Here is a 26,216-nt window from a genome sequence, read left to right on the forward strand (position 1 = left end):
ATGACCGTTCCGCTTTTATTTCCTCACTTTTGTCCATTAAAATTCCTTTTCCTACTTCAATTTCTATCCTTTTATCTAATATCAATATTGATGTATATAGAATATTAGCTAGTTTCATTTTTCATAATAATATAAAATTGTAACCATTTATGTACTTAGTTTATATAATATATATACCTGATCCTTTTTCCAAATTCCGTTCCAATTTCAAATCCAAAAAATAAATCCATTAATTCACTTCCTAACCTTTTTGCGTGGCTGACGCACAAACCGTGCAGGCCAAGAAATGGGAGAAAAAAAAAAAAAAAAGATACCGTACGAAAAAAAGCGCGGGAAGTGTTGAATTAAGCGGGCGTCTTTTTTTTGGCTAAACTTTTGAAAATTAAATTAATTTAATATTACAGGATCAGTTAAGTTGTAAAGTGTATATATATTAGTAGTATTGATTATTTATAGTTTTAGTTTGTTTTCTTCGCCTGGTAAGTCATCTTATTGTATTATATGTAAATAGTATTTTTTTCTTGGCCTCCATGTTGGAGCCCGAAGACCCTGGAGGGACATCCCTCCAGGTGTCTCATGTAGTTACAATAGATGCTTCGGGAATGGAAACGGAAGGTTCCATTATAGATACAGACTGTTCGGAAAACATTAAATCCGTTAAAAGAAAGAGAATATCAACTAGAAACCAAAAAAAGAGAAGGAATCACAAACATACAGATCTACCAGATTGCCAACTTTCCCCTAATGATATAAAGGATAATGTTATACCTAAAGTACTTGAGTCAGATGATAAAATCACTGAAATCCATCATAATGAGGTTGCTAACTCTAAAAACATTACGAGTAACCCTCGCACTGCTAGGCTGCTTTACCAGGCGTCAGACCCTGCGCCTTATGATGTACATATTCAAAAAATTTTACAACCTAATCAAACTGGATCTATACATCCAGTACAATTTGGATTCTTTCTAAAAAAAAATTCAATAAAAAGCATTGTAGAGGGAAGCATAAAAAAAATTGGAAGGAATAGGTTGTCATTTCAATTTAAAACATTTCAGGAGGCTAACTCATTTCTAAATCACAAATCTCTTGATGATAATAAATATAAAGCTTTTATTCCGGCCTTCACTATCACCCGCATGGGAATAGTGAGAGGTGTTCCATGTGACTGGGACGAGAAAGATGTTATAGAAAATATAGAGCTTCCGCAGAACTGTGGAAGCATTCTGAAAGTTAGGAGACTAAACAGAAAGGTTTATGACGGCGAGACACCCAAGTTTGTTCCAACGGAGACCGTAGTTTTGACCTTTGATGGGAAGGTGTTACCTCCCAGGGTCTTTATGTGTTTTAACTCCCTACCTGTAGAGCTTTATATTTACCCCACGCTGCAATGCTTTAATTGCTGCCGTTTTGGTCACACCAAAATGCAATGCAGAGGCACTCCAAGGTGTTACAAATGTGGTGACAATCATTCAGGTATAAGTTGCGAGACGGAAAGAGATGATGCTGTGTGTATTTTATGTTCTGGTTCCCATTTCGCAACAGACAAAAAATGCCCGGAGTATGCTAGGCAGAAAGCTATAAAAGAAACAATGGCTAGAAACTCTATATCCTATTCAGAAGCAAGTAAAGTCTATCCACCAGTTTCAAAATCTTATGCTGACATTGTTGCTTCTGCTTCATCAGCCCCTTCGGGTCCAACTATGACTTATTCAAGCCCCTATAATTTAACAAGCCCTTTTAAGAGTCCGACTCAATCATATAAGAAAACAGTATTCTTGAAACCCAAAGCTCGTCCCAGAAATTCTAGTAAGGGATATGATCAAAAAGCGCATGCAGAGCTTATCCAAGATTACAGCAACATTCCTTCCTTTTCTACAGGTTGTCTCAAAAATTACAATGATTTGTCAGAAATAATAACAAAGGATCTCATCATTTCTATAATTCAGTACCTTTCACAATCGAACATAATTAAAATACCGTCCAACGATGCCGTTTCTTCAAAAACTTTTTTAACTAATGGACAGTCAGGACCATCCACGAAACCAGTCTCTGGTGATTCAATGGAATTGCCGGAGTATTAATAGTAAAAAAAGTGACTTAATTTTTTTATTGAATAGTTACAAACCATTTGCAGTCTCTCTTCAAGAGACTTGGCTTCGTCCTGGATTCAATTTTAGAATTCCAGGACATGTCTGTCTTAGAGAAGACAGAACAGATGGGTATGGTGGAGTGGCACTAATTCTTAGGGGAGGTGTGCCCTTTGTCCACTTACCCATCCCTAATCGTAACCTCGAAGAGTAAATGTTTTTTTCAATTGATTGGTGTATTACTTTATTTATACTAATATATAAATCTACAGTGGTTTTTGCGGATGTTCCGTTATAATTACTGAACCGTGCATCCGATTGACTTGAATCTTGGTATCCATGTAGAAAATACATGTACTTAATGGATAGGCTAGTATTTATATGAGTGTTGGACTCCCTACACCAGTTTCGGGGGCGTTAATGATGAGAATCTTTGTGAAGGTGAGATCTAATAATGTTAATTTTAAATGCCCAGCGAAGCGGCCGGGTACAGCTATTTATAATATTGTCAGAATGACTTACAACTTTCATACACATAACAATTGTAAGTATATATATCTATATAAAGTGTCACATAATTAGTGCTCCGTTTCAGACACAACTATCGTTAATGTAATCAACCCCTTGAAAGCAAAGTGGTGATCTCACATGCTATAGACTGTTGTATATGGCTGCTTCTCAAACCTTTATCTAGTTTTATAATATTAATAGTGTAGGTACAAAGACATTTACTTTCTACCGAAAGAAGGGTCGGTGAAGTCCATTCTCAGAAACCACCGTCATTTTATTATTATTATGAGGATATAATATTAAAATGTATAGGGCTTATTTCTAGCAACATTAAGCACAATTAACTTATTTAACATTGTAACTATGAGATTAAATTATGAGAGCGATTATTGATTTCGAAGAAAACAGGTACCTATAGGTACATAACCTTCATTTTAGCTGCAGAAAAAAAACCGATTTCCCTTAAACCTGGGTGAGAATATAAAAATCGTTTTCTTAATATGAAACGATATTTCTTTGTCTATCAAATTAAGTTAAAACCATCATAATCCGACAACTTTTTTTAGGGGCCCAAACGCCCACAGAAAATGGGCATTGTCCAACTTGACCTCCTGTCTCTAATTTCACTTGTGGGCATTCGCGAATACAAAACCTGTTTTTTTTATTCACAGGCCGATCCTAACTTTCACGGCGCTCAGAAAGAATCTGCCTGGAAAATGTCTGCCGATAAACCTGAACTAAGAGCACTTCTCTTGGAAGCTATCGCCTTCGAAGACGGCTTCGAGAATAATAGTGTGAAATCTGAACCCGATGACGAAATCAAGTCTGAACCTGATGACGAGATCAAGTCTGAACCCGAGGACGATTACGATTCAGCTGATGAAGGCGTAAGTGATTAAATTAAGACCTATTTTTAATTCATCGATTGAAAAATATATTTTTATAAGCATAATTTTACTACAAAAACATCAACGAAATAGCCTAGGTAGAAATCACTTTTATTGTAACCAACAATGTACTTTGACAATAATAAAATACAATAATTGTGCAACGATGTGAACATCCATCCGTCACGACTGCCGCGAGCAAAAAGAGAGCGATGCCTTGTGCCACCGCGCCCCAACATCACGCCACGCGCCTTCCGGACAGCACACCATCGTTGACGTCACTTAGGCCACGCCTCCAATGTCATCATCATCTTCTATTTAAATATATTTTCTCTCATTAATTTAGTAAAACTACGCTCGGGAGTAGTTTTTCCTCTTTTTGAACGATTTTCTTGAGTATCCAAGTTCCTTTGTTTATAATTGATGAGAGAATGTTAAGTAATTAACTCTTGTTTTCATGTTCTTTTCAATAAGTTTTTTTTATGTCGTACTGCTAACATTTCAATTTAACCTATTTTTCCGCTGTTTGTAAAATTGCTGTAACACGTCATAGCGTGTTATAAGAGATTGCTGTACATGCCTGTAACTGGCTTACATACAGTATGCGCGCGAGTTCATGTCCATCGGGGCCAGTGACGACGCGCGGGGGGCAGCTCCGCCCGCCTCCCCACTGTTGTCTGATGTCTAGTGTTGTCTTTGACAGTTGTGACGCGCGCTTATCGATACCGAAAATTTACGCTAACGCTATTGTGTTAGTTCATGGTGAATAAACCATGACTACTTCGCTTCTAACAGGTTCAGGTAGAAAAAAACCTACACTGATTTGGACTCTGATCTGTCGGCTGTCTTTTCATCTGATAGTAATTGATGTGGAATTAAAAGAATATTTTTCTCTATTAGAAATAAATAAGGAATTACTTATCACATTTATTTTATAATTTTCAAAATGACCTAGTTACATTAAACCAAATTGACAGCTGTTGACTAAATCGGTAGTTATTATCGACATTACCATAATTAACTAGGTCACAGCACTACCGCATTCCTCAGGATGAACATGAACTCGCGCGCCTACTGTATCAGTACTTAATTTTATACATGTTAATTTTAACCTTAAATGTTTTGTGTGTATTGCTGTTGGTGTGTCTAAATCTTATATATATAAAATGAATTGCTGTTCGTTAGTCTCGCTAAAACTCGAGAACGTCTGGACCGATTTGGCTAATTTTGGTCTTGAATTATTTGTGGAAGTTCAGAGAAGGTTTAAAAGATAGCTAAATATTAAAATGCTCGGAATTAAATAAAAATAACAATTTTGTTTTTCCTTCGATGTGTTCCCCATCGGACGGATTCCTTTTGTTTGTTTTAATTTTATTTTATACAAAAGTTTAGGTCTTTTGTTTATCGATTGAGGCACTACGAAGTCTGCCGGCTCTGCTAGTAAATAAATAAATAAATAAATTTGTTCAGGAGGAGACAAGTGGCAGCACGGCACTAGACGGCATGGGCCAGTACTTGGGCGAGGTGAGCTCGCTACTGGACCGGTCGGGCAGCTGGCAGGAGCTAGCGGGCAGGCTGCGGCTCGACTCGCTGCTCTCCCTGTACTGCGCGCAGCCCAGCCCCACGCACACGCTGCTGCTGCATCTCAAGGTACTAACTTCGCACTACCCTCTCCACAAGTCATTCATAAGCAGCTGTATTACAACACTATTGAGATCTTAGGACAAGGTATTTTTATTTTTTATTGCTTAGATGGGTGGACGATTTCACAGCCCACTTGGTGTTAAGTGGTTACTGGAGCCCATAGACATCTACAACGTAATTGCGACACCCACCTTGAGATATAAGTTCTAAGGTCTCAGTATAGTTACAACGGTTGCCCCACCCTTCAAACCGAAACTCATTACTGCTTCACGGCAGAAATAGGCGGAGTGGTGGTATCTACCCGTGCGGACTCACAAGAGGTCCTATCACCAGTACACCAGGTAGAAGGGAAAAGACCACCCGGCCGGCCGCTAAACCGTTGGTCAGATCAGGTAACGCGCTCACCGAAATTTCTGTTACGACCGCCCTGAGAGAAGCCGAAAACCGAACGAAATGGAAGCTGACGGTATAAAGAGCCGCGAAGGTCTTTCAGGGACACGACCTTCAGCGATGAAGTATGCGACTAAGAGGAAGAAGAAAATATGTACTTTATATTTTCGTCGTAGGCAAACGTATCGTAAGCGACTATATGGTAATGGTGATCTAGGTCTCTTATTTTAAAAAAAATCACAGCTGCCAAATAGCTTGACAGTTCGAAGTCGGAATCTCTATATATGTAAAACAAATGGCGCCTTACATATTTAATGTTGGTTTAAAAAAAGTATGTATATATTGTGTAGGGTAAACGATCTCGTAACCCACCTGGGGAATCCATTTACGGATACCCGGTCCGGGGGGTAACGAACCGGGTTATGTCGGACTCCGGCGCCTCCTGAGAGGAAGAGAGGGACGAGTAGGGCCAAGGTCCTCCACCTCCCCGAATTCCTCGCAAGAGACTACGCCTTGAAAAAGGCGCGCGAAGCACTTGCCCCGCAGAACGACTACCGACTAAACCCCATCGAGCTCCACCACACCGGCTACACCAGACCTACGGTACCGCAGTGCGCGCCGAAAGTCCGCCTTCGCCGGTACCCGTCCTGATGATAAGACGGGATTTCATCTCCGGGAAAATCCCGTAGGACGTCATTTCGGGAGATACACCGTGGGCGGCGCACAGGAGCCACCTTGCACCGCCCCACCACCGGACCGACAGTCGAGTACCGGGCGCCCCCGCACCCGCCACCTTCTAGTCCCTACGGGGGCTGAGCGGGAGCTTCACGCCCGCGCCGGCCATCTCGTAACCCACCTGCTCTATAGTGGTTGTTTTTTACAACACTCGAAAGGAAGAAATAGAGTGGCCTCATTCTAAGAAAATACACGGCCGATTATTTACAACTAGCGACCCGCCCTCGCTTCGCTTCGGAAACTGTAATTTATTATTGACTTCTCCACTAATTAATGGTTGTTATTATACATATAAACCTTCCTCTTCAATCACTCTATCTATTAAAAAAACCGCATCAAAATCCGTTGCGTAGTTTTAAAGATTTAAGCATACATAAGGATATAGGGACAGAGAAAGCGACTTTGTTTTATACTATGTAGTGATTAAACGTATCTCATTACAGGAATACAATGAAATATCATCGAAATCGTTAGCATTCATCCTAGAAGATATGGGAGAGTTGGAAGCGGCTGAAGTTATAAGAAGATACGTTGAATAAATTCTATCGAATTTATTTTGATCGCAAATTTATTAACACTTTGACCTGTTAATGCACTTACGTGAGCCCGTGACTTGAAACTGTTTTTCTTAAAACCGAGAACCCAATTGTTGTATTCACTTATAAACATTTGGATTATTAGTGATTGTTAAATATTTAAATATATATTTTTTATTATAGATGTAGATACAATGATAATCACAATTTACATATTAATTTAAAGTTTATAGCATTAATGTATATAATAAGTCTGCAACAAAATTGTATTTAGCAAAGAATTAGGTACATACATTTTTTTTATTTAAATTAATCGTATCCTATGAGAGTATTTGAATTGTCTTATTATCTAGTCATTTATTAAAAAACAAAATTTTGGTTTTGGGAAAAAAATTCAACCCACAATTTCTATTCTTTAAAATCTTTTAAACAAAAAATTTATGATTGGATTTGCTGTGTGGTCACATGAGAAGTAATATTGTTATTGTTTTATCACGTTCGCCCTTGTATTGCATTCGAAATGGAATACGAATAGGCGGCTCTACGTTGGAAGGAACATCTTTAGTTGGAATGTTCAAAATAATACCTGAAATTTCCTCAAGCGGATATTGTAAGTTTAATTTTATGTATACATTTTAATGACAATTTTGTAATATTTGAAATTATTATGTGGTTGTAGTGAGGAAATTTTAATATAATCGTGTAACGATAATTATCTATGTTTTTTTTAGAATTCACGTATAAAACCTATATCTTAAAAAAAAAAAACAAAAATCAATCAATCATATGGGCAGAGACGTAACCCCTTACATTGATGATGTCCATGAGTGACGGTGACTACTTACCATGAAATGAGCTGTATGCCCATCAGCTTAAAAAGGTAATGAAAGAAACGAATCTAAAATATTATTTATTACACCACAGGATATGTCCCGTTAAAAGTTAAAGATAATAACGACATACCTATACATACATTATTATTTTCATTGTGATTATGTTAGGTGTTTAAATTTACATAATGGTATTTTTTAGTCAAGTATAATAGGCCCGGTATACTTCTTAACTACTTAACTCTCCGACGGGTCGATCGAGATCCACGATGAAGGAATAACACCGTTTAATAAAAAGAAACTCGCAAATTTTCGCAATTACTGTTGGTAGCGCTTATTGTAAATCTACATGCTTAGCACCACTGTCCGACCAATATAATAGGTTGGGGGAAAAAGTCTTTTCGCATTATAGTATGTATGAACTTGTAATAAAGTCTCTTTGGCTATACTATATGTATCTGGCTGGTTTTGGTATCATTAAAAGTTTAAATTTTAAAGAAGATAATTCCAAATTCAAATTAGGAAATTTTCGTACTGTCAAGCTGAGTGAGTCTAATGAAGAAATTCGATACATTTTAAAATTTTACTACAAAAAAGGTAAAAATGCAACACAAGCCGCGAAAAAAAATTGCGATGTTTATGGACCTAGTGTGTCCTAGTGCAGTGTCTGCGAGAGTAGCACAAATTAGGTTTTAACGTTTTCAATCCGGAAATGTTGATGTCAAAATCAAACCCGCAAAATTATAATTTGCGTAATCACTGATGGTAGGACCCTTTTTGAGTCTGCACGGGTAGGTAGGTACCACCACCCCGTCTATTTCTGCCGTGAAGCAGTAATGCGTTTCGGTTTGAAGGGTGGGGCAGCCGTTGTAACTATACTGAGACCTTAGAACTTATCTCAAGGTGGGTGGCGAATTTACGTTGTAGATGCCTATGGGCTCCAGTAAGCACTTAACACCAGGTGGGCTGTGAGCTCGTCCACCCATATAAGTAATAAAAAAAAAAAGTCAAAGATGCACGTCGCCCGTTTGCGGAGGGATATAAAATGGATGCCATTTTTGAAAAAGTGGAGCAAGATCGGCATATCAGTAGTTACGACGTAGCTGAAGAACTGGTAACTGACCACAAAACAGTTTTAGTGCATTTGAAAAAAAAACTGGGTACACAAAAAAGGTCGGTATTTGGGAAGCCCCAAAATTTCTATAGCAATGGGATCATGTCTCTACCTATAAGATGGCAAAAAGTTATCGAACAAAATGGTATCTACATACTTTAGTTAAACGTAAATAAACCATATTTAAAAAAATTTTAATTTTTTTTTTAAAATGCGAAGAAACTTTTTCCCCAACCTATTATGTCGCGAAGCAGTAATGCGTTCCACTTTGAAAGGTGGGTAGCCGTTATACTAAACAATTGAGGCAATGACTTGATCTCTCTGGGCTCTGAAAATCACATAACTGGGTGTGTCTTTATAAGAAATGCATGGCTCTTTTCATTGGGTTAAATTACTTTTCAGGCACACTAAATGAGATAATTGTGTTCAACTTGCTCAATAGTTTAGCTTTATGTTAGTTTAGTATATATCTAAATAATAATAAATACTTTCGCAGAAAAATTTATCTATTAATTTCATAAATCATGAAATGATGACCTTTTATGTCTAGAAAACTTTTGCAATGATCTTTTATTTACAAAAGTAACGCAAAATATCTTTTTAAATTTACTAATTGTAGACAAAACACTTCAGTGAACAATAAACGTATGCATGTAAATTTTACTGCCAAGATAACAACTACCTTTCATTTTTATTTTTGTGACTGCACACTGAAATATACTGTGTACTTTGCACACAAAATTAATTAATTTATCAACATTCACCAATATGGTTTCCATAAAGTGAAATACAGTAAAACATAGCTATATTATTGATATAATAAAAGATGACCACGCTTTGCTGCTATTGTGCCACTAATGATATAACTTAATTAAAATACTCTCATACTGAATGAGTTAAAACGCTCACTAAATCCTGGGTACACTTGATTATTTTTGTTAGTAATTGGATTAACTTTTCGGGTGAATGCAGGTAAAACTTTCAATTGAAATTAAAATATTTCAAGTTTTAAGAACCCTTCGAAGCTTCGTAGTTTCGTTATGCTGAGAATCATTCTAAAAGAAAATTTTATCGGCACTGTAGCCAAGGTCTTATCGAGGTCTATCGATGTATTTTTAATATTAATGATGAAAACGTATTTAAATAAGTTACGTAATTTTAATGTTCTATACAATATAATTTCGCTATTCGAGGCTTTAACCAGAAACAATTAGGTAGGTATGAATAGAAAAGTTTATCGAACATTCGACGTTCTTAAAAAGTAACTAAAAAAGATTTCATCATAAAAGTGTTACTATAAATAATACGTGTTTTTGTTTTAAACAAAAAATATATAATTGTAGGTTTTACAAAAACTGGATTTTTTTACATACCTAATGTCATATTTATAAACTTACATACAATAAATTAATGTAATGTTACACTGATTTCAGATTGTTTAAATTAAACAGTAAACATAATTATATTTCTAAATGTACCTATTTATGTTAACTTAATTATTGCGCATGTAGTTTTGATATATGGTGATTTTAAAGCTTAATAAGTTAGTTAATTATAACTATTCAATCGTGCCTTAATACAGACAATTTTATATTTGTGCGAAGAAAAAATACAGCTCTAGGCAATAATGGTATAGTAAAAAGTTAAGTCTTTTTACTATAACATCATTGGCTCTAGGTTATAAGACTAAGTTAAACGTTGTTTAAATAAAATATTATTAAAATAGAAGTAAATGAATTAAGGTAATTTAAGTTTTTTTTTTACTCGAACCACCTTCACAATGGCTAATGTATGTTTAGTTTAATAAAAATATTTGCGTCGCACTCTCCGTCGTAATTATCAGTAATTGACGAGTTCGATAAGGACGCTGATCGGTGCTTGAAAGGCCTAACGGGAGTAACGGACGACGACGGCTTTGCGCTGCCCCGTCGCCTGGGTCAGATATTTATAATTAGCGGCGCTCATGATAAAGGGGTTAATATGCCCATTGTTCTGGTCTAGTAGTCTCCTATAAGTTATAGAACTCAGTAAATTGCGTTTGTTGACTCATTCCCGATCCTGCGGACAGAATGGAAAGCAGTCGACGTCGCCCAAAACACGTCATCTCGGATCCTCCCGATCCACTAACGGTGCTTTTAGGTACTTCAAGCACCGGTCACCGTTCTCGTCGAACCCGTCGCTTGCGACGAAGGGCTCGACGAGTAAATTAACTCTCAGACACAGCCCACTGAGTTTCTCGCCGGATCTTCTCAGTGGGTCGCGTTTCCGATCCGGTGGTAGATTCTGCGAAGCACGGCTCTTGCTAGGGTTCGTGTTAGCAACGTCATCAGGTTTGAGCCCCGTGAGCTCACCTACAAAGTTAGGGTTACGCTGAAATAGCCTCTCAAGGCTCTCAGCTAAGGTAGGAAAAAAAAAAAAGCGTTTGTTGAACTGAGAGATTATTGCACTTCATGTCATCTAACACCTATTGTTAGATGACATCCTAGATGTTGTCTTATACTTATGTACTCATTTAATTTCATTCAATTTTATGCAATACTATGAATTTATTTCGTTCTATTTCACATTTCGTACAACAGACACGCTTTTTGCTCCGAAATATTTGTATTGTATGGACTTGTTTTCTTTTGCTTTTCCGGTGGACATCGTGGATAATAGATATCATTATTATCTAGACTTGTGTTGATAGATGACAGGACTCTGGGAACGCGAGGAGCGAGTTGTGTGAATTTTTCTAATTTGACTATAGTAGAATTATTTTGTCCGTGCAGTTTGGGTCATAAAAAATCGGAGCGGTGAAGCGAGTATTTTGCTCTCTCTTCCACTCACGAGCCTTATGGATGGGCATAGTGATGCGCATTATTGTTGTCGATAAGCGTTATCGATAGTGTATTTAGTTTTGTCATTTTGTGGGTTAGTGATAAAAATTAAAGAAACAATCATTTATCGAAAACTTACACCACATATCGCCGCAGCAAGTTAACGATAACGGCAGAAATTAACACTTTGTAACTTTTCGGGATCTATTCTCATTTCAGTGAAAAAATTTAACACATTGTTGATAATAACACGTGCTTATGCTGGTATTTTTTGCCAACAAGCAAAATATTTTAATAAATTCTGACATTTTGGTACAAAACAAAGGAGTAGCCATTTTGTCACTAAAGAAATTTAGAGAGCAAATGCACAAAATCACATTTCTCTTCGACATATGTACTATAATTTGCAGGTAGGTACAACAAATTACTCATAACATAACAATGTCTAACCCCCCTGGTAAACCACCCCGCTCCCGTCCAAATGATGAAATGTCTCACCACCCTTCGTATACCACCCCGCCGCCGTGTACATGCCTTCGATGACTCATTTGTTTTTATCGATAATGGCGTTGCGCCCGCGCAACATGCCCACCGGCCTAGACGGGCTAGGTTTTATGACCCAAACTGCACGGACAAAATAATTCTACTATAGTGCATAGATTATACACTTAATATATTTGAGGACTAGTGTTTCTTCAGGTTTGAATGTGTAATAACGGTGATTTATTAACTGAAGTATTTGTAAAAAAATGTGGGGAAATGAAACAAAACGCTGGACGTAGCTTCTCAGGATCTTCCAGTCCACTGAAAAGTCTCAGTAAATAACCGCCAATTTACTAAGATTATATTTCATCCCGTATCATCTCATTTAATTTTCATTTCATTTAATTACAGTACCTATTATCATTTTTTATAAAAAATATATATAAAAGGTTAGGCTGTACTATGGTATGATATTTATGCCTTTTCTGTTGGAAAAATAGCACTACTGTCACCGATCAAAAATGTCAAATTGAAATTATTGACATATGTATGTAGTACATAGGTACCGGTAAAATGGGGCGATTAGGGATTGAGAGGCGAATCGGGAAAAAACCGGGAAAATCTTTCGACGCTCAATTTAGGTTTTATATTCGTTGCAAAATCTTCCGTTTTTTGTAGTTTAATAGTAGAATGTTGAAATTTCACAAAACAAATCTGAATATGCATGATAATAGCTGCTAACTTATAAATAATCGCGTTTCAAATTAACTTCCTGTGGTGGTAATTATTTTAGTTCTAGAAACTTTGCTTTCTTTTATTTATTTGATAATAATAGAAGACGGCTATGATTTATAAACGTTATTTAGTGTTTGAACCAGCATATATATTAAAGGTAAGTCTCTGTTGTTATTGATTTTAATGTATTTGATTAAATAAAAATACATGTAAAAATCTGTTGTTTTTGGGGATATTGGGGACGTCTTAGGTATAAATAACAACGAAAAAGGGGTCAATTGGGATGAGAATACGTGAAATGGAAACGACCTAAGTATAAATAGGTACAGGTTTGTAGGGTTGTCTATGTAGTTATAAAATATTTTTTAAATTTGTTGGTAAAAATCTGGTTTATTCGAAGCGAAATTGGGAATAAGTCTTTAGTTGAAATAGATAAGCAATTTAATATAAGTAAGTCGATTTTGCAGAGACATGTAACAAGATCAATGAAATCTCAAGGTGGACAAAAATGTCTAAGTAATACTTAATAAAATATTTAATATTTGTTCAGAGTGGGGGTATTCATCTGATTAATCCATGGAATAACCGACACACCTAATCTCTTAACCCAGATAGAAATATCAGCCCCTAAGTACTTACCAAGAACGGAGAAATATAAACCGTTTCTAAGAAAGCCCACTATATATGTATAAATAAATAAATAAATAAATATATATATTGTTGTTAATGTACTGTCGATTGCACCTATAATTGAGGTGATGTCTGCCATGTACTTTTGTCAGTTTTCATTTTTTTTATTGATGATCACTTTGTTGGTGCAACTAAATAAATAAATAAATTAAAACTATATATAAAAATAAAAGTAGTGCCAACCCTAGCAAATTTCTCATTTCGTCCCAATTAACCGCAATTTTCGGGTAAATAGGGATTAGACCTCTTTTTGCATTTTTTGCTTAAACTGGAATGCTAGTTGCATAATTTTAAATTAGACAACAAAGATGCCCCCAAGACTCAATCATTTTGATCCTGATATAGCATTATATACATCAACAACTACCTTAAAATTGCTCATAAAGTTGGAATTTGTCCCTAATCGCCCCATTTTACGGTACCTACAATATTAAGTGTATAATCTATGGTACCTACCGTATGTAATCAGTCCAATTTCAATTTTCAATTAATTTCATTTAATATTTTTGTGTACATATGTATCAATATTAATTTATAACCAAGTTCGCTAGGTGGTAACTGAACTACATACAAACCCTAAATCGTAGCTAAATATAAAGACCACGTTTCAAAGTTTAATTTGTCGTACATTACACTAATTCATTACATATTGGTTTGAAAATAAAACAAACATTTCTAACTTTAAAGTAATTTCAGCTAGAAATTATTTCTTCTAAATCATGTTTGTGGTATCTCCTCATATACGCCAGGAATGGAAATGTATGGCTACTCTGATTGCAAGATTTTCAAATAAACCCACATCATCCGAGGTTCTAACAGCCTATTTAACTCAGTGTAACGAACCACCTTGGACTTCTTATTTTGTAAAGGTGATATCCTGCAAACCATGTGCGATTTGAAATTTCAAAATTTAACAGCAATAAATAAATATTAAGTTATATAACACTATTTAGACATCTATTACAGTATAATAATATTCATTCTTTTCAGTACAGTTATGTGAAAGATGATCAGTTTGGAATGTCAAATTTTAATTGGAAGGTTGGTAATTCCAACTATCAAATATTAAGAACTGGTTGTTTTCCATATATAAAATATCACTGTTCTAGAAAAAAGGCAGAAGACTTAAATATGTCAGATAAATTTATGAGAATTATAAAGGTTGCAAATTTAGGTATGTAACTATAAAAATTTTTGTAGTTCAATTTATAAATACATTTTTTATATATTATTCATTACTATTAACTGAAGGCCCAACTTATGTTTATAGTGTTCAGTTTACGGTTCAGATTTTGTTTGCTTGAATTCATGTTGATTTTCATTCGATACTTACTACATATTAGTTAGTAGATATAAAATTTTTGGACATTGTTGAAAAAATGAATAAGGCACAAAAGTAATTTATAAACTTACAGTTGTAGTAAGTAGGCAGATGAGTCCCTGAGGTGATGTTGAGACCGCTTGTTTAGTTTTTTTATTTATTGCATAGATTTATAAATAATGTCATTGCACATCTGGTGCTAAGTACGTACCACCCGGCTATGGAATGAGTTCCCCTCCACAGTGTTTCCCAAGCTCTATCACATGTCCTTCTTCAAATGAGGCTTGTGGGGAGTATTAAGCGGTAGGCAGCGGTCTGCCCCTGGCATTGCTGAAGTCCATGGGCGACGGTAACCACTCACCATCAGGTGGGCCGTACGCCCGTCTGCCTACAAGAGCAATAAAAAAATAATAAAAAAATTGCTGCCAAAGCCCAGTGGTCACTGTGAATGCTACCATCATCTCAAGACCCTAAGTTTGAAGTTTCAATAGTGTGTGTTAAGAATAAATCTATATCAAGGGGTGAAAGGCTTTTTGGCTTAAGTGACATTTTTACAACTTTACATTTTTAAACTTTAAATGGCTAGGAGAGCTATTTAAAGTTTACAGTACTTAGCTTATTTGTAAATCACTTTTTTGTGTGCATTCTTCTTCCTATTCGTACACTCTTGACAGAGTTGTCGTTCGTTCTCTAGCAGGGAGCACCACGGCAACCTGTTGGTCGCCGCCGCCATCCGGCGCGTGCAGTTGGGGTTGACAATAGGGCCGGTGAAGGTAGCATTCCGATCTTCCCTTACTCCCTGTGTTACCCCTTGTGTGCATTAGGTATAAATAAACATGATAAACTAAACAAATTTATACTTAGAATTTTTTAATTTTAATTTTTTTTTATTGCTTAGATGGGTGGACGAGCTCACAGCCCACCTGGTGTTAAGTGGTTACTGGAGCCCATAGACATCTACAACGTAAATGCGCCACCCATCTTGAGATATAAGTTCTAAGGTAAATATAATTCTAAGGTAAGTATAGTTACAAGGGCTGCCTCACCCTACAAACCGAAACGCATTACTACTTCACGGCAGAAATAGGCAGGGTGGTGGTACCTACCCGCGCGGACTCACAATAGGTCCTACCACCAACGCAAATTATAATTTTGTTGGTTTGATTTTTATTACACGATGTTATTCCTTCACCCTGAAAGTCAATCGTGAACTTTTGTTGAGTACGTATTTCATTAGAAAAATTGGTACCCGCCTGAGATTCGAACATCGGTGCATCGCTCAACACGAATGCACCGGACGTCTTATCCTTTAGGCCACGTCGACTTCAAAACTTTCGACTTTTGTGTATCAGCCATGGCAATAGTGATCAATTTGGTAGTAAATTTTGTTTCAGGTATACCTTGTTTACTGTATGGCCTTGCAGCAACCCAGCTTATAAGGCATGAAGAACTTGTTCACACAAGCAAAGGGCCAGTACCAATATACTTTTTGCTTCCAGAAGATAAAGGATCTTTGCATTAAAACACCATACTGTAAACATTATTTATTAATTAAGAAAACTAAAGTGTGGTATAGTGCTTAAAAGATACTATTGTATAATAGCTACTAAATGTGGTTGTTTTTTTTTTCTATCTATCTACCAGTAGCCTTGATAGGCTATTCTGGCTTCACCATAACTTGTGGGCAAACCCTCTGCCGGAAAGAATCTTCTAACATCTTCATTACCAAAAGCAGTGCTGAATCTACCTCGAGATTGATATCACAACCTACTGAGAAGATCCAGAGAGAAATTCAATGGGTTATGTGCTTGAAACATTTACTGTGAATTAATATTTTCATTATAATGATTTTTTTTAAACTCCTCAACTATACTGTCTCAACATATTGAAGTACGAGTATGATGTGGTCATAATCTGAAAGATGAAAGTGTTTTATTAAACATGACAATTGGCAACTTAATACAGATATAGCCTAATGTAAGTAGATGTCTTTATACTGGCATCAAGTCATAAAATTGGTATTCACAATACCAATACATAATTTACTAATAATAATTTACTGTGTAAGACGGTGTAACACTAAACATGTAAGGTTCGTATTTATTTTTTACTAGTCGTTTGTCTTCTGATCCCATACGGGCTTGTACTGCCCCGGCTATTCCTCTCGTGAAGCTGTATCGCTTTCTGTTTGAAAGGTGGGGAGCCATTGCACTATAAAACTAACTCATGTCTCAAGGTGGGTGGCGCATTTACGTTATAGATGTCTATGGGCTCCAGTAACCACTTAACACCAGGTGGGCTGTGAGCTCGTCTACCCATCTAAGCAATAAAAAATAATAATACCCATACAAATTAAAAATTACCGAAGAAAATGTTTCTAGTTGAATACTTTGCAGTCCAGGGAATTTTATAGTGACTGGTTGCTGGGCTCTCAGCAAGACTATGATAATATCCTGTCGGATCATCCTACCTAGTGGAGTCTGGTGCCAGCCACTGTTCCAACATGCTTCGCCGACTCCAAACGCCTTTAAATGAAAAACTTTATTTTTATTGAAATTGTATTCATAAGCAGCTTCATATTACCTCGCATATCACTACCGGTCGGCGATTTCCTTCTAGCCCAAAAAAAATCAGCTAAAGCGTATCACGTTGCACTTTTTAAGGAGATTCAATAAAGTATTAAAAACGGCCCTCAGCTCGAAGTCTCACATTGTTATTAAATACCGACTCATAAATAATATGTTTATTATCTATGATACTGACTGATTTTTATTGCTCAGTAACGGGAGAAATGCAGGGACGTCTTAAACTAGGATGGGGCCCTTGGGTACACAAGAATTTGAGGCCCTTTTAGAAAGTAAAAAAAGCGAATTATAATAACATTTTTTTACTGAGTTTGAGACCATTTATTATAGGTAATCAAATACAGTATGATATAATATGTCATTAATGATATTAGAATGCTGCTGGATTTTTGGTTACGATTTCGATAACGGTTTCTTTCTGGATTTCTGTTGAGCAAAATCTTCTATCATAGTCATAGTATATGCCTTGTAAATACCTTCTGATTACTGATTTGTGAAAAAAGTGTAATGTGCCCGACAAAAATGTTTTGAGAATAAACGTGTGAGAGAAATTGTCGGTCTTTCGGGCCCCCCTGAGAATGGGGGCCCTGGGCACGGGCCCCGTGTGCCCTTATGGTAAGGGCGGTATTGGAGAAATGGTGAATGATTTAAATAGCACAACTATCCATTTATGTCACAACCGGTTACGTTAGCTTAAATTCTGAATCAAATGAATGGTCACCTTATTCCTTAACAGAGTCCCAAGATAACAAGGTATCCACATTTGCAGGCACGCAGCAACTCCTAACATTGTAAATCTTATATCCAAGATGCCGTTTTCTAATTTCTGAAAAACATCAAACTCATCACTCATCATCATTTCGTTACTAACTTTTTAAAACCGGTAATTTGTGATTTAGAAATGTATATCAGAAATACATAATAAATTAACCTGGTTTCGTCAGTAGTAGGTACTCTTGATCGAAGAATAATAATTGCAAAATGTGATTTTTTTTTTATTGCCTTTGTAGGCTGACGAGCATACGGTCCACCTGATGGTAAGTGGTCACCGTCGCTCATGGACGTCAGCAATGCCAGGGGCAGAGCCAAGCCGCTGCCTACCATAGATGTGATGTGATACGATTAGCAATACAGCCCTATAGCAGAACTCTTTGCTCAAACGTAAAGTATTGCAAATTATTGATCTCGTGTTTCAAATCTTAAGCCAACGTACTTAGTGGTTTTCTCTAATGTATGGACTCCGGTTGCATTCAAAATCCTGTTAATCGCTCATTCAAAAAACTCCCAATTATTATGTTGTGAAATCGGATTATGGATGTTAAGTTAGGTCAGCGTTACCATAATTATGATAAGAATGATGAATTACTCATGAATGACTTTGTCCGTTGAAGTCGTCGTGGCCTAATGGATAAGACGTCCGGTGCATTCGTATCTAGTGATGCACCGGTGTGCGAATTCCGCAAGCGGGTACCAATTTTTCTAATGAAAAACGTACTTAACAAATGTTCATGATTGACTTCCACGGTGAAGGAATAACACCGTGTAATAAAAATCAAACCCGCAAAATTATAATTTGCGTAATTACTGGTGGTAGGACTTCTTGTGAGTTCGCACGGGTAGGTACCACCACCCCGCCTATTTCTGCCGTGAAGCACTAATGCGTTTCGGTTTTAAGGCTGGTGTAGCCGTTGTAACTATACTGAGACCTTAGAACTTATACTTCCAGATGGGTGGCGCCTTTACGTTAATGATGTCTATGGGCTCCAGTAACCACTTAACACCCGGTGGGCTGTGAGCTCGTCCACCCAAAAAAGCAATAAAATAAAATAAAATAAACAATATAGTCTCACCCTTCCTTTGCAGAAATAGGCAGGACGATTTAATCATCCCTATTAATGATGGTACCTACTAAAATAAAATAATATGTAGGTACTCTACCTGTGTAATTTGGATGGCAATTAGACAAATCGCAATGGAAGTGAACATTACTTGGTAAGCCAAAGGTGGACCATAAATAGAAGACACCGCTTCGACTGCTCTGTAGCATAATATTTATATCACATTAGACATTCGAATAACCAGTCCTTTTGAGGATTACCTCCGTGTAGTAGGTGCTGTTAACAGAACTTCAATAATTGTATCCAAAGTGTTTGTAAGTTACTTACTAAGCACTAAGCTAGTTTGTAGCCTGGATGTAAGTATCTAGATGGTGGTAGGTATCTTTAGCACAGGATACCTTTTATCGTGGTAAATGAAAAAAGGCGGGCAACGCCGGGCTTGTTTGGTATACCTAGGAAATGCGATTACAACTACTATAACCTACGATATATTATAACCTACGATCTACAAATCGACTGGTAGCTTTTGATCACGGAGTGACAAAATGAAAGCTTGTAAAACGTGGTGCATGTCTAACACGAGAGAATTAGAATATGCTAGGATTTCCGGTAGGTACATTATAACCAGATATTTTTTTTTCCCTCTCTAACCTGATATGCTTGGTATTTCTCTACGAGACCGAATCAGAAATGAGGAGATCCGTAGAAGAACCAAAGTTGACGACTTGGGACGGCCACTTAGCAGATAGTCACGTCGGATGCAGGTGGCAACGGACTGGTCTATATGAGCAGTGTACAGGGGACAGACTGAGATGATGAGATGATGAAGCCTTGAGAGACTATGTCAGCGTAACCTAACATGTACGTGAGCTCACGGGGCTCAAACTTGACGTCGTTGCTAACACTAACCCTAGCAAGAGCAGCGCATCGCAAAATCTACCACCGGATCAGAAAAGCGACCCACTGAGAAGATCCGGCGAGAAACTCAGTGGGCTGTGTCTGTGGATTAATTTACTCGCCGAGCCCTTCGTCGCAAACGACGGGTTCTACGACAACGATGACCGGCGGATGATACTAATTTAATTATACATTTAAATATGTTCCTACTTTTACAAGTATTAATCGCTCAGATACAAATCAAAGAAACCAATTTCTATAATGAAAAATAATTAGATTTCTATCATTAAAAGACAAATGTAGATCTTGGGCAATCATTTAAAATTAAATTCAACATAAACAATTAAATGAGTTTACTTGAACACAGATATGTGCCACGTTACGACCCTCTTCATCCTTCCATTTAGGATTTTCTGAACTTCAATCCTACGAGTATCACGGTGCGGTAATAGGGCAACGGATTCGTCAATATCGTCAAATATCGCTTCTAAATCAAGTTTAATCATGTGGAGTATGTAATAAAAATGCAAAAGTATGTGAAACAATGTGTAGATGTAAACTGAAAATTAGAGATTAAACATTATTTTTGAACAAAATCGTTAATCGCATACCTACTTACATAATTAATACGCCATATTGAAATTGTTCTCAGAAACGAGCAAACCACGTGCAAAAATAAATTTACCAACTAAAATGTTTTGTAATGCACTCAAATTTATGAAAAATTCAGATAGGTACGCTGGCACGTGGAATCTATGTTTACGTAAGAATTATGGTTTCACGAAATAACTTCTTTGATCGTATGTGCTCTGTTTAACATAATACTTAAAAGTACCTACATAGTGTTTTTTTAAGAGTTTTATGAGGTTCTTTGAAGTTCTTTCGTTTTTTTTTTTGGTTTATCGAAATTAACCGTTCGCTATTTCATCTTTAGGGTGTACCTACTGGAAGAGATTTCATTAGACAAAAGTCTTTCTACAGATTTTACTTTTATAATAAGTACATTAATTTTGTAAAATGACAAAATCCAATAATTTATTCTCGTTTTGGTATCACAAGCAGTCTATTAATACCTAATATAATAACTTACCACAAAACGTTTGAAGGAATATCAAGCAATAATTAATTTCCAAAATTAAAAATATTTCATAAATGGGTGTACTATAACCGTCCAATTTGGGCAACCATATCGGAAACACTAGTGGCCTAGTCGTATCCTCGTCCAGTGAAGGAAATAGACTCTGGTACATTAGAACAAAAACTGGGAACATGAAAAAAGTACCGCACACGATACAACAAAATATTAACCACGCATTGTAAAATTTCCAAATTATTAGTTGCCCTTCTAAGAATGAGTTACTGAAAAAAAAAAATTATAATTAATAAAACCAAGTCTTGTATGTGTGCCTAGGCCTCCACAGACTATCTTACAGTGAAGAGAGGACAGCCGGATGAAAATTTATTAATAAAATTAAAAGTACCCCCAATGTATAGAAAAAATGATGTCGCTAATCTAAGCGTAGCGTGTAATTAAAAGAATCTCAAAAATAATATCGTGTAATGGCAATGACGATAATCGCTAACACCTCAAGATTTATAATATATGTAGGTATATAATACAATGGATAAAATGATAAGTAATGCGTTGGATGCAAGCAGCGCAGGACCGATCTTTGTGGCGAGGCTTGAAGGAGGCCTATGTCCAGTAGTGGATATCGGGTGCCTGTGGGCTGATAGAATAGAATAATATCTAAAACATTTTCTCTTTTGTTTTGTTGGTGACTTAAAAAAAAACGTGACTGTGGCTATATTTTTCGCTTGAAAACACAAGTTTCGCCTTTATACACATTTAAAAAAAATGGGTTAACTGCGGAGAAAACGGTCATGTGAAAAAACTGTTTAGTCTTTTTCGATTTAAATTCAGATTCCTTCAAATAACATAGATACTTCCAACTATGGTTCGCTGTTGACGCTTATGTTGTAGTATCTATGAGGTGCGCCCTTATGCGCGCTCACCTTAGGGACTCTTAGTTAAGTTAGTGATCCCGATTTCTATACCATCGAATCCAGGTATGATCACGTATGATTCCTGGCCAGAGTAAGTATCTTTTTTGATTACATCTAGTAGGTATTAGGGATCTGGGTACCTACTTAAACGTTCTTGTATAGATTTGTGTTACTAGTATTCATAAAAAAAAGAAAATCCACGACGACATAGTGTAGAAACTCATTAAAAAAACTAGATAGGACTAGAAACGATTAAAGACTCTTTGAAGGCTTGCATTCTGGGACGTCAAAATAAATGACATATACCGGCCTCTGTCAAATATTTAGGCTAATAAAAATACTTCAAAACCATCATACCGATATTTGCTTTCTAAACGGCGTATATAAATGAAAGTTTCATTCATATTTTCGATCAAGTCTAAGATATTATCTTTGTTTTTGAGCACACTTAAACTGACTACAGGCATCGTCCCCAGCAGGACAAAACAACAGAAGCATTCTGTAGCGAATGAGTAGTCTTTAGTAGTGAGGCCATGATATATGAACATCGATTCCAAACAAACAGCTAGCATGCATAACAAAATAGATCCTCCAGGCCAAATTAATCTGAAAAACATTATTAATGTTATTGATATCTTTGATGTCCGTAATAAAATGTTTTAGATATACTGTTACGCACTAGGTCTAGGGATAAATAAAAATTTCAGCGCAGTACAAATAATAACTCAATTTAATTATTACTACACTGAAGGTAGACTTCACTATCACACATCATTTCGGAACTTCCCGTTCCACTATCGGTGCTGTTAGCCATTCCAAGCATTAGTCACCATTCTCGTCGAACTAACTCGCAGACACAGCCCACTGAGTTTCTCGCTGGATCTTTTCAGTGGGTCGCGATTCCGATCGAGTGGTATATTCAGCGAAGCACTACTCTTGCTAGGTCTAGTGTTAGCTGTCTCCAGGCTGAGACCCGTGAGCTCGCCTACACATCCGGTGAAGCCAGTTATACTTTTATTTAGTTTAATTTAGTTAGTAAATTAAAAAAAAACATGATTCACTTCTTTCGTTTCACTTCAGGTGACCGTTCGCTGTTTCAACTTATTACTAAGTCCTTTCATGTCGTTACTGCAACGCTTTTATAGTTTAGGTAATTTAAAAATGTCTAATACTCCAGCTACAATCAGTGGCCATATGTTATAAGTTAAAATTACTAAGATAAAAATTACCTGATACGAGAGTTGCGGTTATTAAAAAATATACCATTTACAATAAGTAAAATACGTAGTTGTGGATGGAAATTGTATAAATTGATGTCGGGCCTCTCGAAATCGAAATAATCCTTTTCAATAAAACCCTTTAAACGCCTCAAATAGGACATGTTGCGAAACAACTCGCGAACAGAAAATCTTGATTCCTATTGACCACAATTACGAATTACCGGTCCGTTTTAAGTGGGTAATCATTGTGCATTTAGTTGGATTATCTATAATTGGTGCATTAGCATCTACTTATGTTATTTCGTTTTTTTTTTTGGATATATTCCAAATTTTAAATTTTGCTATTGAATACGAAATAGAAAATTATAGAGGTTATTATGAACTCTTCTAATTTTTACCGAGAATTATAATACCTATAAGTACTTACATATATTTCGGTACAAATATTCACTAATCGAGACTTCAAACCCAAGTCTCATGGTGGAAGTGACAAGACCTCACGACGCCTGTGAGCTCCACGTGGGCTTATGATAAGTCTCTTGCTAAGTTTTTCTAAGAGGGCGCGAGTTCGTTCCGGTGATAGGTAGCAGATGCACTCTTGAAGCAAATCTTTTTAGGACTCCGTTTGAAGTCCGCTCCTCCTGCTTGAGCCCTCGGACTCGCCCACCCATTCTAGTTGAGTGGCAAAGTCTCTGGACCAATTAAAATCCTTCTATTACAAAAAAAAACACGACCACAATTACTGACACCTCATCACTTAGATGTACGAAATTTATTTTGTTATGAATTTTTTTTAATTGCTCGGAAAATACTTTTTCCTTAAAAAATCAAAGCCCTATAGCTTATCTTCAAGCAACAACTAAACATACTTATTTAAAATTTTCAAAATATAATAAAATCGGTTGCCAAACAGAGGAAAAAAGGTACTGGCTGAAGTTTTTTGTCCGTACATTTATATTTTTATTAAAATTTTCATTTAACTGATATTAATTTATGCAGCTTTTTTTTGGTGACGCATGACGCAATAGTTATGTGCCTACATTTGGAATCTAAATTATTCTATTAGACATGCATGTATGCCGCCGACATTTCATTCCAGAAAATTTACATTACTTGTTTGAGACATTCACGAACACGATGATCAAGATATCTGAAGTTATCTATTTTATTAATGTAATTTATAACATTTGGTAGGTCGTAATGGTAGAAATAGTAAAACAATGATTCATTTACATTAATGAAATACAATACTATTTTAAATAGAAACATTAATGTGGTTTAAAAGTTTTTTTAATTGCAATTGTAGGCAGACGAGCATACAGCCTACCTGATGGTGAGTGGTTCCCATTGTTCATGGCCATCAGCAATGCTAGAGGCCGAGCTACGATGGTTCTTAGTGCTGTTTAAATTTAAAAAAAGTGTTGTAGCCTTCGTCTGAACGAATAGGATGATTTTAACAATCAACAATTTAATTATGTAAAGACTATAGTGAGCACATTTAAAACGATATAGTTTTGCGCTACGACTGATAAAATAACGTCATCTTAAGATATATTAAGATAAACTAAAGCAAAGTGTAACCAGTTAAAAATACGAATTTTTAAAAAAAAAAAATTTGCTTGGGTGGGTGGACGAGCTCACAGCCCACCTGGTGTTAAGTAGTTACTGGAGCCCATAGACATCTACAACGTAAATGCGCCACCCACCTTGAGATATAAGTTCTAAGATCTAAGTATAGCTACAACGGCTGCCCTACCCTTCAGACCGAAACGCATTACTGCTGCAGAAATAGGCAGGGTGGTGGTACCTACCCGTGCGGACTCACAAGAGGTCCTACCACCTGTAATTACGCGAATTATATTTTTGCGTGTTTGATTTTTATTACACGATGTTATTTTCCTTCACCGTGGAAGTCAATTGTGAACATTTGTTAAGTACGTATTTCATTTAAAAAATTGGTACCTGCCAGCGGGATTCGAACACCGGTGCATCGCTACATACGAATGCACCGGACGCCTTATCCTTTAGGCCACCACGACTTCAAACTAATTATGAAAGCCTGTCCTCGAAGGGTGAAGAATACTCATCTCATAGTATGTGTAATCAGCAATCAGCGTCACTAGTGGACAAGTAAAATGCCATCCTGCCAAGACGCTGGATATCGTTGAGGACTCTTTTCAAACCTCCTTTAAATATAGACATAGCGTTTAGTTAACACCGCGGACAGAGGTTCATGTCATACCGTTACTAAAAGTGAGTATGATAAATCATCGGTTGCTTTTCAAAGTCTAAACCGCTACTCTGTTAGTCCAGCTTCATCGAGATCACAATCAGTGCAATAACCTCAATATCGTCAAGAATAAATCCAACATTCAGTTATGCAGGTATGAATAAAGCATTTCTGTGCTCCAAGTAATTGGTCTCATTTGAAACGCCCCAACGGAGAATTTGAACTAAAATGAAACTAATGAAAAATTGGTTTTTAAGCATTTATTAAATAAATACGTCTTTAATCTATAAGATAAAGAAGACACTTAGTTTTATAGAAATATCAAATAATCTCGACAAACAAAACTCACATTAGGGACACAGCTACAATGATTTTGACTAGTTTTACCGCAAACAAATATCCATTAGCTTACAAAGAGTAAATATACCTACTTAAGTGCTTGTAAAGTACCAGACCGTTATGAAATCTTGTGCTTACAAAAAATTGGCGCTGCCCACTGCACATAATTCAGCTAACTGTTGACACGGTGCTATGGTCAAACTAGAAAGGTTTCGGTATTTGCTGACCGAATAAGTTCGTATTTCTTGTTGTCGTAACTTCTTCGAACGCACTTTTACTGAACTATACCTTACAGCTTAACGTTCAGGGCTTTGAA

The 26,216-nt window shown here is 36.4% G+C and overlaps 3 protein-coding genes across 19 annotated transcripts; 2 read left to right on the top strand and 1 right to left on the bottom strand.

The window, feature by feature from the left end:
- Positions 1-313: 313 nt before the first annotated feature.
- LOC119630885 (uncharacterized) lies at positions 314-10,482 on the top strand. 4 transcript variants are annotated; one of them, XM_062670139.1, is made up of 4 exons: positions 314-2,531; positions 3,272-3,487; positions 4,958-5,137; positions 6,700-10,482. In XM_062670139.1, the coding sequence occupies exons 1-4, from the start codon at positions 2,472-2,474 to the stop codon at positions 6,793-6,795; spliced, it is 552 nt and encodes a 183-aa protein (XP_062526123.1). In that variant the 5' UTR covers positions 314-2,471; the 3' UTR covers positions 6,796-10,482. The 4 variants fall into 4 exon arrangements, 3 of the variants coding, with proteins under 3 accessions (XP_062526123.1, XP_037877352.1, XP_062526122.1); XM_038021424.2 differs by having other exon boundaries at positions 314-479; XM_062670138.1 differs by lacking the exon at positions 314-2,531 and having other exon boundaries at positions 2,566-3,487.
- A 3,407-nt stretch (positions 10,483-13,889) lies between these two features.
- Positions 13,890-16,395, top strand: LOC119628343 (uncharacterized protein C15orf61 homolog). 14 transcript variants are annotated; one of them, XM_062670146.1, is made up of 4 exons: positions 13,890-13,920; positions 14,454-14,504; positions 15,479-15,608; positions 16,179-16,395. In XM_062670146.1, exons 1-4 carry the CDS (start codon positions 13,909-13,911, stop codon positions 16,304-16,306), a joined length of 321 nt encoding a protein of 106 aa, XP_062526130.1. In that variant the 5' UTR covers positions 13,890-13,908; the 3' UTR covers positions 16,307-16,395. The 14 variants fall into 14 exon arrangements, with proteins under 14 accessions (XP_062526130.1, XP_062526129.1, XP_062526136.1 ...); XM_062670152.1 differs by having other exon boundaries at positions 13,899-13,920; positions 15,479-15,557; XM_062670140.1 differs by lacking the exon at positions 13,890-13,920 and adding an exon at positions 14,183-14,332.
- LOC119628906 (odorant receptor 13a) lies at positions 13,938-23,531 on the bottom strand. Its single transcript, XM_038012982.2, has 8 exons — positions 23,341-23,531; positions 22,469-22,717; positions 21,195-21,463; positions 20,462-20,663; positions 19,308-19,407; positions 18,091-18,195; positions 17,148-17,309; positions 13,938-16,698 (listed from the first exon to the last, which is right to left on the bottom strand). The coding sequence occupies exons 1-8, from the start codon at positions 23,490-23,492 to the stop codon at positions 16,648-16,650; spliced, it is 1,290 nt and encodes a 429-aa protein (XP_037868910.1). The 5' UTR covers positions 23,493-23,531; the 3' UTR covers positions 13,938-16,647.
- Positions 23,532-26,216: the final 2,685 nt, after the last annotated feature.

The sequence above is a fragment of the Bombyx mori genome, chromosome 9 (assembly GCF_030269925.1).
Source record: "Bombyx mori chromosome 9, ASM3026992v2".
Classification (NCBI taxonomy): domain Eukaryota; kingdom Metazoa; phylum Arthropoda; class Insecta; order Lepidoptera; family Bombycidae; genus Bombyx; species Bombyx mori.

What these genes read in the sequence shown, in the direction of transcription:
- LOC119630885 (XM_062670138.1), top strand. Translation starts at nt 3,188, where the DNA reads ATGGGCATTGTCCAACTTGACCTCCTGTCTCTAATTTCACTTGTGGGC. An exon ending in ACGATTCAGCTGATGAAGGC is followed by an intron (nt 3,488 to 4,957) that starts GTAAGTGATTAA and finishes AAATTTGTTCAG; the next exon opens with GAGGAGACAAGTGGCAGCAC. An exon ending in CGCTGCTGCTGCATCTCAAG is followed by an intron (nt 5,138 to 6,699) that starts GTACTAACTTCG and finishes ATCTCATTACAG; the next exon opens with GAATACAATGAAATATCATC.
- LOC119628343 (XM_062670142.1), top strand. Translation starts at nt 14,183, where the DNA reads ATGTTTGTGGTATCTCCTCATATACGCCAGGAATGGAAATGTATGGCT. An exon ending in GGACTTCTTATTTTGTAAAG is followed by an intron (nt 14,333 to 14,453) that starts GTGATATCCTGC and finishes CATTCTTTTCAG; the next exon opens with TACAGTTATGTGAAAGATGA. An exon ending in TATAAAGGTTGCAAATTTAG is followed by an intron (nt 14,638 to 16,178) that starts GTATGTAACTAT and finishes ATTTTGTTTCAG; the next exon opens with GTATACCTTGTTTACTGTAT.
- LOC119628906 (XM_038012982.2), bottom strand. Translation starts at nt 23,492, where the DNA reads ATGTCCTATTTGAGGCGTTTAAAGGGTTTTATTGAAAAGGATTATTTC. An exon ending in TTGCCATCCAAATTACACAG is followed by an intron (nt 18,196 to 19,307) that starts GTAGAGTACCTA and finishes GATGTTTTTCAG; the next exon opens with AAATTAGAAAACGGCATCTT. An exon ending in GGACTCTGTTAAGGAATAAG is followed by an intron (nt 17,310 to 18,090) that starts GTGACCATTCAT and finishes TTTCATTTAAAG; the next exon opens with GCGTTTGGAGTCGGCGAAGC.